The sequence below is a fragment of the Ischnura elegans genome, chromosome 4 (assembly GCF_921293095.1).
Source record: "Ischnura elegans chromosome 4, ioIscEleg1.1, whole genome shotgun sequence".
In the NCBI taxonomy this organism is placed as follows: Eukaryota; Metazoa; Arthropoda; class Insecta; order Odonata; family Coenagrionidae; genus Ischnura; species Ischnura elegans.
This window is the reverse complement of record NC_060249.1, coordinates 20,366,092-20,383,145: the sequence shown is the minus strand read 5'-3', so window position 1 is coordinate 20,383,145 and position 17,054 is coordinate 20,366,092. Positions and strand designations below refer to the sequence as shown.

The window sequence follows — 17,054 nt, the reverse complement described above, 5'->3', positions numbered from 1 at the left end:
TATTAAGCGGAGCAAGAAAATGCTTCATAAAATAATCTTAAATGATGCAATGAAATTGCATGAGTAGGCTGGTAATTCATAATTACTCTACATTCCTCTTCAATGTGACTATTACCTTGAAAAACATGGAAGCTTACCTCTCATTTGGCTTTCCCTGTCAGCATTTTTGCCCTGAGTATCACAACTACAATGAGGAATGGTACTTTGGTGAAGGAGGACCAAAGAGCACCTACAGGTGTTTCTTGATATTCATGTAATTTATTAACAGATACATTTATTGAGGTGCAGGCCCTAATTTGGTGTCAAATTACCATACTTCAAGCAATAGCAAGTATATTCATTATTTTAACAACAAATTTTTAAATTTTAATTAACAGCACGTTTATTCTAAACCAATTGCTCATGAAAGCTGAGGAAATACAAGACATTATGACTCCTGCAAGACATAACCAATTCTTAAGTTAGCAACTTTGAGTGGGATTAGTAATCATTCAAGGCTATTTTCAAGAAAGTTTCCTTAATTTAAGGTGCTTTACTATTTATAATTGTTGTTTTCATTTAATATAGTCCGATTTCTCCCAATGATGAAATACAAATCACAAGATTTGATTTAGAAAAACTCAGAACTTTATCAACCAAAATAGCAATTGATGCAAAAGCAGAAAGATTCATCCAGCATATAAAATAACGCTGATCAGATGGCAGCAAAATTGATGCATCCATAAGCTGTCATTTTTCACATAAGTTCCCCATAAGCATATGAAAAAAAATTAATATCATCAACACTTACCTCTCAGGCTTGGCTTTGGGGGAGCTATGGTGAAATGTGGGTTGCATGTACTGTTATTTTGAGACAGAGAGACAATGCATTTCATAAAATCAATTTTATATTTCGATTCCCAAATTGTTGAAAAATGTCATCATCGGTCATTGCCAGCCATTACGAAATGTAAATATGTTGAAAAATGGAGCGTTAGGAGATAAGTTCACCTGGGCTAGTGTTCTCCTCAGCAGATGCTTCGCGGGTAATCTACACAAGGGAAATTATTTCTGAGGGGAGAGGGGTGGGGTTAGAAAGGTGGGGGGCTGAATCCATTAAATCCTCCCACCTACGTATCCTTCACCTTCCAAATCCGTTCACACTTAAATCAAATAACGAAGAGAGACATATTTTGGGGATTATTATTTAATAAACAATTAGTTGTATGTACACTTATAAAATGGATCCACTCGTCGTCAACTCACAGTCCCTTCTTCCAAAAAGCCCGCAATGTCATTTGCTCGCCCTAGGGTCTCAATCGTAGATCAAATGGTCGATCACTGCTCCCAATGGAACAGAGAATAGAGACACAGTCACCCTTGGCTCCCCTCGACCCCTGAAGTCGTTTGAGTGACTAGGGGTTAAAGGGAGGTAAGTCTGTTCATCCTTAGTAGGCGTAATCTCACGGTGGAGGTGATGTAACGTCTGCTGCTATCCGGGCGAACAATATGGGTGAATATCTCTCGGATTGTAGACACCTCCGACTGAGACGAATCGAAAATCGGCGGTAGTTGAGCTCATACACGAGAACCACATGAATCACCGGGAGGACACGAGACTTATTTGCCGTTCTCATAAGTTGTCGGATCGAATAGCAAAAGAAGCCATCCAGATTCGAATGCACGTGCATACCACGTACGGACACACCCTCGCTAGCATCAGCACAACTTGAGACCATCTCCTGAAAGTCAAAGGTGACGAGCATGATAAAAATCAGGATAAAGAAATCGCACTAACCAGGGGAAGAATGTACATGATCCGGTGATTATGAACGGAATAGCCCTTGAGGACGATGGGATATTCGCTCGTCAAAACGTAGGAAGGAGAAACGAATGGAATAACCCAGTGGCTAACTCGAGAGATCTTCACCCGCTTTGGGCACGTTTCCTCACTTGGATCGAAGTCACGCGACGGCACTTTGGTGTCGTTACCTATCGAGGGGGCGCACGCCGCTCGTTGAGGAGACGAAGATGTTGTAGGCGGCCGAGAGGAGAAGGAGCAACAGGTGGAGCCACGTGAGAGCAGACCTCGTCGACGATGTGCCTGGAAAGTAGCAGGAGGGAAAGGAACACATTCCAGAAAAGTGCACGCGATATTCATTCCTTTAACCTCACCAACAATACCCTGCGAGTCAGATCAAGGATATGTGGCAGGAGGTGAGTATTTTCTCTCCGATATACAGTAAGCTACACGAAGGAGCTGCCACAATTGCAAACAAATTATGCAAAAGGGATAAACTCATACTAACCAATAACACACTACTACTTAGATATCAGATTACTACTGCCCGGCTATAACCTACGTTAATACGTCAAACCAGATAGACATTGGACATGCATCACAAACTTTATGCATGAAAAAATCACGTTCGCATCGGCAACGTACGCATTAATTTGCAATTTGTTTAATGCAACTGGGAACTTTATTTAGTAAATATAAATGTTATGCTTAGTAACTAATACTTATTTTATACCGAGTAAATAGACCTTTATTTAGTAATAGCAAAAAACATGACTACAAAAACGAAAAATTACAACACTGGCTAACGAAAAACGTTTTTTTATTTCGCCGTGAATTTTACGTTGCTCTTTATTTATTCTCGGGAAAAATAAATTATTTGACATCTCCGTTATCGAATCCATTTCACGATACCTTATACATCTTATAACTTCTACTCAACCGTTTCCTTAGTTCTACACTGTAAGGCTGATAATTTCAATGCAGTAAGCTTCCGCGAAGTGCTGCCTTCAGTATGATCTTTAAGCTCTTCGAAGTGACTCTGCAACCCGATCCGAAGAGGCGAATTGGACCACTTGAAATTGTAATTTCTCTAAGTAGCACTCCGCGGAAGCAATTATGATGGAATCGATATGAAGGCCGTCTTTTGACACGTTAATGAAAGCGTAAAATTAATATTCGACATTTATTATTCACGAGAATCAATTCATTCACTGTAATGGTAAATTTCTAATGAACTATTTATATTTCCGAATATTATAATCGTGGATTAATACTTAAAATACCCTTCCTGAATTTCAGCCAATTCGAGGACACCGTCTCTCTTCGTTTCATTTGTTCCCAACATGAACATCTCTCAATTTATATCTCATTCTTGGACCCCTTCAGTCATACACTTTTAGCAAGCATTTCCTTCAGCAAGAATGTTTTTAAATATAGCTCTGGTATTAGGTAAATTACAACCACTACCCCTGAGCCACCGCTTGAGAAATTCACCCACAAGAGGAATTACTAAGTAGATCCTCTTTCTTTCCTTCCTTTCTCTAATAATTTCCTTGCGAAAAAGTAAAAAGAGCCTTTAAAAAAGCGGCAGAAATTTACTGTACCTAACTATGACACTGTTTTTGGCACAATCCTCACCTAAATGTCTCCCTTTCCCGCCTCTATAAACTACACCATCACCAACGACCACCTACCTCCCCATACTCTCAATGATTTTTCATAGTTCTCTCTAAAAGCCCTACTATATTACCGGTTTATTTCTACAAATCTGTTCCTAATTTCGCAACATAAGTTATTTAAGGAACATTCGTTGAGACGGAACTACCGCACTCGACCAACTCAACCCTTTTGGAAACAATACCGCAGCTACACTCTCCTTTCTCCCTCTATCTCCATCTCAACGCCTTCATGTATCTTTTTAACCACGACAAAAATTCCCTCTCATCCTCCCTATATCCAACCGCTTCCTATTCTCTTTTCTCCTGATCTCTCGCTCATATACTCTGATGAGTACTTATCATCCCGGAAAAAGGTTTTATTTTCTCCAAAATATCATTCCATTCTCGAGATGCAGGCGAATTTCCGTATTACATCCATTAAAAATATGCTATGTATTCGTCATTTGTGGACAAATATGTTCAAATTAATGAATAAATAAACACCGTGACAATGATGCGGGAATTATAAGCTGATTTTATAATTTTTTGTGTAACATGTTAACTGCTAACTCATTCCTGCCATTAGTTTTGTCGTTGTTTTTAATGTTACGCATGGCCTGTAGGTGAAAAAAGTAAAAAATTACAGAGCTGAGTAAAATAGTATTTGTCCCTAAACATTTAATTCGATTTAGTGTCTCAAAGAGCCTATTATTGGATGATTTCAGCAAGAAAGTCTGGGCAATAAATAAAACTGAAAATAAGAAATTAAAAAATGAATACCAAAAAAAGAAATTTCTAAAAAGGGGCAACCTGCATATAAAATACTAGCCACGGTAGCAAAAAAATACATCAACAACGGTTCAGTAAATGAGCATCCATTCAAACCAACATCTCTACTGAATTTGATACATGTGATGCACCCTCACCTCCACTCCTATCTGCTCCGAACTCCCCCGATGAAGAGGCCTCAGCGGCTGCAGCGTCCCCTTGCGTCCACTTTCTTGTCTCGAGCGCGGGTGCCTTGTGTGGCCGGTCGCCCTCCACGCTCTCCTCGTTGCTGCGCCAGTACACCGTGGCGATGGTCGCTAGGCACTTGAGCTTCATGTCGCCGCCACGACGAAAGTGCTTAGGCCGCACCTTGAACTCCAATCCCAGCGTCGAAGTCTCCAGTCCCTCGCGGTCACTCGCTATGAACGGGCCGCGTAGGAAAGAGGAATTCGCCTGGACGAGGGAATATAATTGGAAATCATATCAACCTTACCCTTTTTCCCAAGCCATGGTGGCTGAGCGTTGGGGAACGAGTAGCCAAAGCCCCATGGAAGTAATGTGCTTCCGACAGTGCTGTAAAGCCGTGTTTACACGATGTATTTAGCCGTGCTGTGGCTGAACAAATGTTAGGTTTGGACGTACTTAGTTATGAGCGTAATTCATCGGTACTGTCAATTTTTGCAAGACAAGTAATCTTGTTAAAGTTACATTTCGAGGACCAACATGTCTTATCTAAACAACTGAGCTTATGAAAACCCAAGTACTACAAATGAAGAGGATAAAAATGATTCCAAATGCGACGAGCGAACGCCCAGTATTACAAAGTAATTAATATTAAGTATATGACATTCTCATTTTTCTAACAATATAAGTATTGAAAATATAGCCAAACACTTTCATTAAGAAAACAATTTTAAAAACAAAATTTATAAAACAGAGATTAAGATACTCAAAGAAATTCTCAGCACTCTTTGGGTCAAAAGATATAGTGCATACACGTAAACGAAATTGTCAGCAAATTTAAGGTACACTTTTTAGAAACAATTATAGAATAAATGGTCCTTTTTCATATATATAATCACCCTGGTAGAATTATGGCACCATCGAAAATCCCTTCTTTCATCTAACTTCTCCAGAAATTGGTGCTCCCTGAATTTGATGGATATGCATTAAAAATGACACATTCTTATCTTGATGTTTGCAATAAGCCGGGGTGTAGTGGGAGGTTGACAGACACGCATATTTGTCTTGCAAAGTTTTCGTCTCACCTGTTCCCCATTGATAAACCACATGAGTTGTGCGGCCGGCTTTGAACGCCCGGATGTGCAGTTGACGCGGACAATGTCGCCAGCTTGGTAGCGAGGACGGCCTCCCGTGATGCGAGGACCCTCTTCAGGCAGGGCTGCCAAGTAAAACAACATTTTCATAATCAATTTTCAGTATTAAGTAACATGGTGGGCTCTCCCGCAACGGGTGAACAATTAAGCCACCAAGTGATTCACTTAGCAATGTTCTTCTCTTACAATAGCACAATTTGCGTTGACTTGTTATGAAAAAATTCCGTTGGAAACTGGAAAGTAGGAGAGGAAAAAGAATTCCAGTTCCGGCTCTAGTCACAGTGACTGCAAAATCAAATAAATAGTGATCGTATCATGGTAACTAAAGGCTACGCAAAATTACAACCAAGGATATTTAAACATTGCCTTCTATGTTACTTATTACAGTAGTGTTACAACATTGTAGTTTTCAGTTGATTAAACATTACTTATTAATCAAAATAAAATTTATACGGTTATTATGAAGAGATTTATTTCTTCTACATGTAGATCTATCCCTCTGCGTCTACATCATACCCCCAAGCCACCCCGATAGGCGTGCGGAGGAGGGTGCTACGACACCAGCCTTTAAGAAATAAAAAGGAAATGCTCTTACAAGGTTCCGTCAAGCATTTTTAAAGTCATTTATTGTTTGGGTGAAAAAGAATTCCCATAACTACCTATCCTTTCGACGAAATATTTCTCTTAATTTTTCGTTTCTGCTGAATCCGGGTGAATAGCGTGCTTCTAATATGATAGCTAAGTTGAGGACATTGCCTAAAATGCCTATTTATATTGTACTCAAAAAGTCAATTTTATGAAGTTGTATATGGATTTAAAATTATTAATGGTGAAATTAAGGCAATGGTTATACTTCCTTTAAATGCCTATTTCACCTGTTTATGCCTTTTTCTGCTGATATCGCCTATTTAAGGGCCTGAAAATGCAAACTTTTTCTAACGTCATCAATATTCTCTTCAGTATAGAGCTAGCCTGTCATTTAATTTTATTTTTTAATCTAATAACGTTGAAATAATGTCATCAAGCACGCATAAAGAAATATCTTCCAAAGAATTATGATATAAAGAGCAGAAAAACTATACTATATATACGTGATGCGTACATGTGATGGTAACAATTGCCAAAAACTTGTTTTTGAACCACTCAGTATTTCTGAGTTTGAAGAGATTCTACCCCAAGTTCCTCTCACTCCGCAGCCAACATAGGTATTAATAGGTATTAGGGGGGAAATTTAGTAGTGGAGCAGGCAATACACATATTATGTTTCAAACCGACTTCGGTGATGGTTGCGTGAAGTATTCGCCTTCGATTCTTGGTACTACGAGTTCGATTCCCATATAGATGGGTGTTTCACCACTCAAGGCGTAGATACATACCAGGATCTATTTGTCAGGTCCCTGGAAAACCTTATTAGAGGCTTAGCCTTTAGCGATTCCAAGACTGGCAGAATCGACCAATATGGGAAAAAATATTTTAAGCACCTATTTTAAGTGCCAATTTAGGCCGTCTGTTTCTTCATTTTTAGTGCTTAACTGCCCTAAACTTGATGATTACCTCCGTTTCGCTCTGAAAATATCTATTTTTATTTCTCAACAAATTTAAGCCTAGCGCGAAGCCTTCAAGTCTCTAACAGCTTCCAAAACAGTGTTATGTAATATAAACGCAATGCAGAAAATTTTTAAAATGTGATGCGACTACCGCTACGAAAAGGCATCCCAAATACGTGAATATCAGGAAATCGCGACATTCTTGGGCACTCTGGAAACCACTAAGGTTACTGGCATCTCAAACAGTGTTTTCCCCAGATTCTTTTACGCTCGATTTTATTCTCATTTTATTTCATGGTGCTACTAAGCGGAATTTTTTCACCACCACATACCAATCTCCCAAGATACATTTGAAGTATCCCATCTTCGTCGTCGTGTGGCCCGTAGACTCATAAAAGAGACGGTTTACGACCAGAAAGTCCGTACCCTCTCGTACTTTTAGTGAGCGACGCTGTCAAACTCTTTTCATTTTTTAATGATAGCAACCAGATGGTAGGGTAGGGTAATGGGCATTGTAGTGCCGTAAATTTCCTCTCATTCGAGGTTGTGTCACTAATGTGTATGAAATAGGTGTTGCCCACGCGAGATGTGGACTGCGCAGAATCATTAGCAAAAATATAAGCAATATAAAATTGTAAAGCATTGTAAAATTTGTCATTAATAAAAAATCAATTTACTCTTTGACAAATTAGTCAGTAGGATTACAATTAAAACTACAATTACTTTTAATTATGCTCCTGTGAATGTTTCTACCACTGTCAAAAATTTCTCAAATAGGGAGGGTGAAACACACAAACCAGCATTTTAATTTTAATTTCAATTTCAAGTCATTGACAAAATAATGATTTAAATTTTTGATTTAGGCTTTTTAGGCATTAACAAATACATTTTACCAAAAAATTTTTAGCATCGGATGAGATAAATATAGCTGATACTGACTTTTCATCAAATTTCCTCTTTTGAATACTATGTTGTAACTACTAAACTAACTTACTAAAATGTAAGGGTGACAACCCATTAAGGTTAGAATTACGAGAAATCATCTAAAGCAATACGCTAGCGATGGAAGGTCTAGAACACAAAACGCAAACCTGTATGAAATATTTGCTCGCTCAACTTTTTATTGTTAATTAGCCTTTTCCCTACTAAAGGCGTAAATATACGTGTGGACGTTTCTTGACCCGGGAAAATCTTGTGAAACCCCTCTCAGACGCATCCCTTACGAATACGTACTTACTACGAATTCATGGTATGATCTGATGAGCGCGAATGAAAAGGTGCCTCTCACTATTTCTTTTGACCTAACCATGCAAGCTTGTGTGACTCGTCGCTTTGTTTTTTCATAAAGCCATGCTTTTTGCCATGCTAAAAATGCCGACTAGGGACGGAAAATCCCTGAGTTTGAGCAGTGGGAACAGGGGAGCAATATTCCTTACTGCAAATTGAGACGCCTAACTATTCCTCCGTTATTTCGTCCTATAGCATCACTGAAGGCAACTCACAACTCCTGAGAAGTTTCCCCGTTGAGAGAAGGCTTTTGGAAGGAAGGAATTTGAGCGAGACGCTTAGGGACCGAGAGACTTTGCTTCTCAAGTGACTTTAAGACCCACTTCATTAGCGACGCAGCTAAGTGATGCGATTTAATGCATAACGGAGTTCGTTTGGCAGTAACATTACATTGCCAGAGTAGCTCTCAGGAAATGCATGGGAATGCGAAGTAAAAACTAAATTATCTACACTAAGAAGTTGTCTGTTTGAAATTGGGTTATTTGGATCAATGCTCAGTTATTAGTTGAATGATGTTAGAATTAATTTATTATTTTTTACAATAGGTATCTTTTCTGTATCTCACTTTGTTATTAGATCAGTAAACTAGTTATTCATGTGTAAATATAATGCTGCCACCAGGCAAGAGCCTACTTGCAGCAATGCGTAGTAATAATTATAAGAATATGTGACGCAATCACAAAATAGGATAAGAGTACAGGTATATTTTCATAGGTTTGGTCAATGAAAGTGCATATTGACTTCTCCGCATTAGTTTGACGATTTAACTGTCACTTTCAGAGCTGGGAATTTAAACTAGGCTCAAAAAACAGGGAAAAAATAGACCATTTAGTATGAGAGTATATATAATAAACAGTATATGCAAATTCCCAGCCGTTAGGTTGCCAATATATCCGTCGAAACATTGACGAGGGATTTATGAATTTATTTATTACTTTTAGTGATCAACCCTCAAGAAAAATGGAAAACATACCTATAAACTTAGTGAGCAAGAGATACTGTCAATCATACAGCATGTAGACGATAATACTAAGATTGGGTGCTAAATTGAAATTACGCACTCTTGAAATGAATTATTGCCACATATATATGGATAAATAATTCAGTGTTCCCTTAGGTTTTAATAAACTAGGTTTTAATAAACTAGGTAAGAGTATCGAAAGGGAAAGGTTTTTCAGAAATGAGTGGTAGTCGTAAATTAAATTAATGTCAATTTAATTGTACAATCTGATGATAAACTCGAACAAAACCTCGTGATATGGGCGGAGTTAATCCATACAAAAGCTAGACGCGGGAGTTTACAACGAATTTTTCAGCCGTTTTTGAGATTGATTTTTTTAATCTTCTTATTTGGTTATACCAGAAGAATGTTTTTCGGAGATATCAAATACTATCAAAAAGCATATGGTATAAAATATTTATCTTATAATTACATGTCGATTTATCTTCCTAAATAGGGTTTTCACAGTCAATTTGAACTGTCGGCTACCACACAAATGCCAAATTGGGCCTATCGAGAAAAATTTTATCAATCTTTCGTTTAGAGAAATGAGTGTTGGCAGTCGAGTATTAAAAATATGTTCGCGAGGGGCCAAGATAAACGAAAGGCTAAGTTAAGAAAATTTAAATGGTACATTCCATAAAATTTCACATTTAACATAACTGTGACAATAAAATAAATACCGAAAATACGACAGCAGTAATTGATGGATATTAATTCCTGCGATAGCTATGAGCAGCGAGCAGAAGACTCAAATGATAAAAAATGCTCACTTTACCACTCTTCGTCTCAAGGCGGCAACAAAAATTTCCCTTCCATAAATACCACATCGCTTCTTTACTTGACTAGCAAAAAAATTATTTTCCCCATTATTCTCCCAACTTGCAACCACAAATATTACCCACAAAATCGAAAGCCCTTCCATGACTTTCTTAGTTGTTTAATGAGTTTTTGATTAATGGATGCGGCCAAAACTCCAGGAGAGCAAAATCAAACCGAATTATGTATGCAGCGAGGAAATTATAATAATGATGATTTACGGCATAATTTGTAATACTAGCTGCGTCACGACCTTGGCCTTGCCTTTCCTTCTCCTATTACTTCCCATCCACAAGCTCGCCTCATATATATGGCTCATCCTTCTCTAATTAACGTCTTCTTCTCATATTCGTTTTCTTTCTCACGTCGTGCATTTTCCCATTTAACTTTCCACAGGAATAAACTCCCGGGCGGGAGGGAACGACTAAAATTATTCGCTCAGGATCAACAACGCCTTAGTAGATTATTTATACATTAACCGATATAATGAAAATTAATTTGTTTGACGCTTAAAATCATACTGCTTTATAAAACTGTAGCCTTGGATTGCAGTCGAAAACTTTGGCCAAAAAGACGGGTAATCTTACCAATTACCATCATCAATAGGGACAAAATAAGAGACTGAAAAGCAGTCGATATTAGTGCTTGATATAATTGAAAAAAATAAATTCAAAATAGCTGTGGTTCAGGATAGATTTTTTTCATATTTAACTAATATCTAGCAGAACAGAATACGTCAACTACGTTGGTTTAATAATTTTGCCCAGGACTAAAACAGTAAATAATAGCCCGCTGGGAACTGCTGCCTACGAAAATGCTTATAAAAAATTCGAAATAAGAAATCACTTTGACTACATAAACATTAGGGCAAATTGATAAGAATGAACGAAGAAAAATGACAACGTAGCTAAGACAGATGTTTGGAGGGACACAATGTCATGAATTCTATTCTGATATGTTATCCTTACATTTATGTACATGGATTACTTCAAATATAAGCCGGAATCCTAGGAGAGAACACTACATACGCAGTAATCTACTCAGGAGTGAGTACTTGCTATAACTTTAACGTCGTGTACAAGTACTCACAAATGGAATACCATCGATACGAAAAAACGTTTAACTATTACAATCTGGCCACTGTGGAAACAAGAATCATAAAACGGCTAACCAAAATGAATGAACTCGTCAAAAATTGTATCAGGACGCAGTTTTGAGAAATGTGACTACTCCTAACCTACTGGCTTCTCTGATTTGATAGCCTCTAGGTATTATATTAGAGATGAGATAGTAAAACAAGGGGAATAGGAAAGAGGAAACCAGGATAAATAAATGAGAGATATAGGGGATTGGGAGGAAATGGCACTCTGGAATATTTCGTTCTATGCGTCGACTATGTGATTTTAATGGGAGCCCTGAAGCTACTTGCGTTCTCCTCTTTCTAGCCATCGCCTCCGTCCACAGCCAGTAAACATCATTCGTATTTTTTTAAAGTTAACGAAAAAAATTCTGACCCTGCTTCGACCTTTCTACCCTCACATGGCCTCATGACTTACCAATCTCTCAAAGAGCATGCAGCGCCGCCGCTGTAACCAGTGGCGCCGACTCCATGGGGCCTGAGGGGGCTCGAGCCCCGTCAAAAATTAGTTATGGGTGTGAGGGAGAAAAATGTCAGGCTTCTCGATTTTCCCGGAGTGTCCAGATATTGAGATTCGATTATCAGGGTTCTAAAATGTTAATCATATGACTCCTAAAATGCTTTAAAAACTTAAAACTCACTACCTATAACATTTCCCGGTGTAAGATCCCCGGTTTGGGTCCCCCCAATATTTTTTCTAAGTCGAACGCCCTGGCTGTAACCTGATGAGAGGCCTCTCCACTGATTTCCATGAAGCATTCTATAGAAAAAGAAGGAAGGAATGAGCAAAAAATTCAGACAAATTCAAAAAGTCCAGACAATCATCTTTTCTTGCGGTGAGAATCTCAACTCCTTCCCTTTGACTTTCTCCCTCTCGCAGTCTCTCGACCACATGCTATGACATGAAAAAGTAACGCAAAACCTTCTCCGTGACCTTTAAAGAAGTACCTATGCCTTTTTGCCTCTCCTACTACTTCCTTTTTTCCACGAAATCTACACGAGGAAACAGGTTAGCATATATTCAACCACTTGAAAGCCCATGAGAATGCCACCGTCAACTATTTCTCCGTCCGACCACACTCGTTAGCTGGTTCCATATCCAACTCAATCCACCGGGCAACGCTCGCAGGCAGGTAGTACTTCCCGACTCCCGCCTACGTAAGAGTTGATCTCTCTCAATATACGAAACAATGATAGACAAATTCAGAATGTCCATCATAGACATATAGTATAGCGCAGTATAGCTAAAGGTAAATACGGTGGCCTTAACACTTAGGCGTGCCTTCCCAAAGCCATCCGCATAATCACAGAATGCTAGGCATGCAGAATAAGACCATGGCAAAATCATTTTCCTTAACCTTCCTTTCATTTTTAAAGCTTCCTTTCATTTTTTTTGCCCAAATGTTTAGCGTTTCACTACATCGTACTCGACAAAATATTGTAGCGGACACAATGGTATTTTCGATGGTTCTTTTCGTCCATGCGTACAATTAGCAACTAATGCCATTAACACAGTATAAAATTACATATTAATGTAACAAATTTTTTAAATAGCTGCTGGCTGGAATAGTGAAACCAAACAACATTAAAAGCCATTTTGAATACCTACATTCGGTTGCCTTATTGAGGGTAACATTAAAAAGCATAATAATCGTTCATGCCGTCTAATATGGCAGGAATAGATGCTAAAATATATGCATCTGCTATTGAAGAAAAACATATCAATTCCCAAATCCTTACAATATGGAACTTAAGCATTCCTGTTAAGATTATTTACACGAGTCACAGGTTTACTCTAGATATATACTCCGTAGACGCTTCATCAATAAGAAGGAAAAATTGGCACCATGACAGATGCGAAAGTAATTTAACGAAGGATATCTATAATAATGGGTACTTCGCGATACTTTATGCGATTTAAACCATGAGAAATCTTTATTAGCGGTATTTTGGCACTTTTTCGCGCCAAATTAAACAAATTACTCGAAGAAAAAATGAGGCTTATAAGCCTACGGCGACGTACAGTACGAATGCAATAATCTGCCTAAAAGGTTATGCTCAACATTAGGGTTTGGCTAAATGTATGGCATACAATGCAATCAGTGTATTCATCAGATATTTTGTAGAAGGTGTAATCTTCCGTAAACAGTTACGTTGCATTTATTATGGCATCATAGTACATACATCAAACAAATATCCTACACATAACGTGAATTCATACACATTTTAGTATGAAAAATGGAGTAAAATAATACACAATGCCGGAAGATGGACTCGCACTGACGGCATCCGTAATTAAGGTAAATTAAAAAAATAAACTTTGTAAGGTTCACTGATATATTTGAAAAAGCACGACCCGGGTCTCGTAACACGATTAAATCATCATTTCAGTAACCTGACGTGCTTTTTCAAACATATTATTAAACCTTACAAAGTTAACTCTATCATTTTCCATAATGGAAAGGTTTTACAAAGTTAAGACTGCAATGATCATCCGTAATTAAATTGCATATCCCATTGATACATGAAATGTATAGCTCTATCTTAATTCACAGATTAATTGTGCATGTTAATTTTTGTTAGTTGGTTCGAATTATTTTCTTCTGTTGTATTTGATTAATTTGAAATTTTTGTAAATGTTAATTTTTGTAAATCGGTTCAAATTATTTTCTTCTCTTGTATTTGATTATTTTGAAAAGTTTTTACATGTTCATTTTTGCTAATCAAATCATCATCAAAGATTATTATATTTGTTAAACTGATTGCTGAGCTATAAACTGTTTATATAAAATTTTTCCATCGGATGTAAAAATCTGAGAACAATAAATTATATTATTATTATTTTTACATTATTATTATTATCATCTGATCAGCATCAACATGAATGCTAGTTCTATACGCTGTCTGGGCTTCCTTCTTCCCTATGACATGACGATACCTCCACTGCAAAAAACGCTCAACAATCGCCCACCGAAACATATCCGCACAGCTGCTAGTGTCCGGAGCGTAAACGCTCATCTCCTATTCTCCAAGTTTGGAGGTGAGTGTTTATGCTCCGGACACTGCCAGCTGAGCGGATTTCTATTTTTTGGCTACTAGATGAGCGGTTTTGATTTGGTGGGCGATTTGAGAGCATTTTTGCAGCGGAGGTATCGATGAGGAAGAAAGGTGGGAAAGAAAATGGACGTGGAAGGGAATTCCTAGGCACGAATAGACTGCAGGGTGGAAGGAAAAGTTAGAGTTTACATTTGGGAGGGAGAATCTTATTTAGAGATAAGATAGGAATACATATCAGATAAAACTTCCTTCTTTTCCGTTCCTCTCCCTCTCTTTCTCCAGTTCCAACCAGAGACGAATCCACGGGAGGCTTACGGGATCCCCTCATTGAGTAGGAATTCACGGTAGACAAAATAGCTTCATGCGAGGTTCTCCGCCCGTTACTTTCGTGGTTAGTCCATTCAGCCTCAACTCGACAATCTCCTAGAGTCTCTAGTGCATCAAACTGTCGCGTTACCATTTAATCGTCACAAATCTCTCTTATCTTACCGCATGCTTATCAAAGAGCATTATCTTTCAAACTTTTAGCGAACTACGGTCGCCCAATGCCATCGTGCCGAACGACCATAGTCCCCGTGAAACTTAACGGGATTGCGCAGTAGACGACGCATTAGTATTAGCAGTATTAGGGACTGGAAATCTCTACTTCCTAAAAACTCGTTGTCATGAAACAAAAAGTGGAGCTAGTGGGCTCATATGTACCATTTCCCTTGTAAAAGTTGGGCTATTTCAATTAAAGGTTACTAGAAATTTTCCACAGATACTTTAATTTTCCTACCACGACCGTTTCCAATGCATGTTGTATTACTCTAAAGTGACTTATTTTCAAAATATTTCGTTTAAATTATTTAGGCTGAACATAATTGGAAACAAAGGACCATTAATTGACATTTTTGCAGTATCCATCAGGAGATAATGCAAAATGATTTTCCATCGGTCTTAAAAATTATTTTTAGGTAGTTGTAGAAATGTGCCAGTAACCTATAGTTTACTTATACATTAGAAACTCCACCACATTAAGCCTGAAACAAGTCACCAACTTTGGAGTTCAACATATGTTCTAAATGCTTTTAAATGCTCCCCAGCTATTTTCCGCAGTGGCACACCGAAGGAGCGTTGTTCGTTCCTTGACGGAATTTAGCAGAGGGGTACCAGGATAGAGTCGCTTGTCGGATCCACGCTCTGAAAGTCAAATTGCCTAATAATAAGCTCGACTACCAAATCTTCATAGAAGGAGTCAAAAAAATTAACTATTTGATTAACCTATGGGTACCCTACTTCTCGAGCTATTCGCGGCGAAAAAATCGACGTTATAACCCTGTTGCAGGTAGCTTGCTGACGTCACGTGCGCCTTCCGAGTGGGTTATCGCTTCTCAGATACACCGGCCGTCTTCCTCTCATCGCCACCGATGCGTTTTTTTTGCTAACAATCATGCGAGTGATTCATTCCGTCACTGAGCGTTTCTCCTTGCACGAGTAATAGAAGGGGAATTCTTATAACATCACCAACTGACGAAAACAAGAGAGGCAACTATCATTTTTTTTATTTTAAAGCTATGATAGAATTTCTGATGAGGAAGATTTTGTACGTCGTTACTTAACTTTCCGGTCCAAGTGAACAACTCCATTCCCTGCCAAATAACGAGGGTTAAGGTTGGTGTGGTTGCCATTTGGAGTGGTGGTTATTGTGCTGCATTCCCTGTGGGCCCGGGTTCAAATCCAGACGGTGGCGGAGATTTTTCAGAGGCTTCCCAATCCCTACTTGAGTGCTTTGTCGCAAGTGCAGGACCCCGTCTGCCGTGCTGGATGGAACGTAAAGCCGCGATCCCCTTGTCAACTTCCGTTAAGAATATAGTGATGCCGACACCGGATTTCTCTCCATCTTCCTTCCCACTCCCTTCCCTGCATCGCAAATAAATAATCAAATCAATGATTCGCGAGTTCACTTCGTGGAATGGTGACGCAATAGAATCAAAAATAAACTTTTTTTATAAACCACACAGTATTTATTACAAACTCTACCGGTTTCGACCTTTTCAGGTCATTATTAAAAGGTAACAGTACAAATCAAATCCCTGCCTGCCCATAGATTTGTTCTGTTACCTCTTCACAACGACCGGAGTATGTCGAATCCGGTAGAGTTTGCAATTAATACTGCGTAGAGTAAAAAAAAGTTTATTTTAGAATCTAAAAATAACTTGGCTGTCGGTTGCCTCCTCAAAATATCATACCAAAGCAGTCTACCGGCATGTGCCATCTTAAGTTTTCCTCGATATCACACACTCACTTATACCACTTATTTTTTACACAGCGTGACCCGGGTTTCAACGAATTATCATCTTCAGGCGCACATTATGATTTCTTTATCTTATTATTGTTACCTAGTTACCTGATGAATTTTAACATAAAAATAATTAGCATTTAACATTAAAATTAATTTAGGTAACAATATTAAAATAAATAAATCATTATTTGCGCCTGAAGATGATGATAATTCATTGAAACCCGCGTCGCGCTCTATAAAAAATAAGTGGTATAAGTGATTGTGTGATATCCAGGAAAACTTATAATGGAATACCACAAAGTTAATCAAGAGTTAGTGAATTTTGTGCCATATTACTCCTCCGTTTCTTTTTTAGACAACCCACACATTTTACCCCCAA

General features: G+C 38.3%; 1 protein-coding gene across 1 annotated transcript in view; it reads right to left on the bottom strand.

The window, feature by feature from the left end:
• Window positions 1-1,168: 1,168 nt before the first annotated feature.
• LOC124157124 (kin of IRRE-like protein 2) overlaps window positions 1,169-17,054 on the bottom strand; it is a 154,719-nt gene continuing 138,833 nt past the window's right edge. The window contains exons 4-6 of the mRNA XM_046531629.1: window positions 5,475-5,608; window positions 4,365-4,659; window positions 1,169-2,083 (exon numbers count right to left, since the gene is read on the bottom strand). Coding sequence (XP_046387585.1) covers window positions 1,968-2,083; window positions 4,365-4,659; window positions 5,475-5,608 — 545 coding nt within the window. The 3' untranslated portion in view covers window positions 1,169-1,967. The remainder of the gene's footprint in view (window positions 2,084-4,364; window positions 4,660-5,474; window positions 5,609-17,054) is intronic.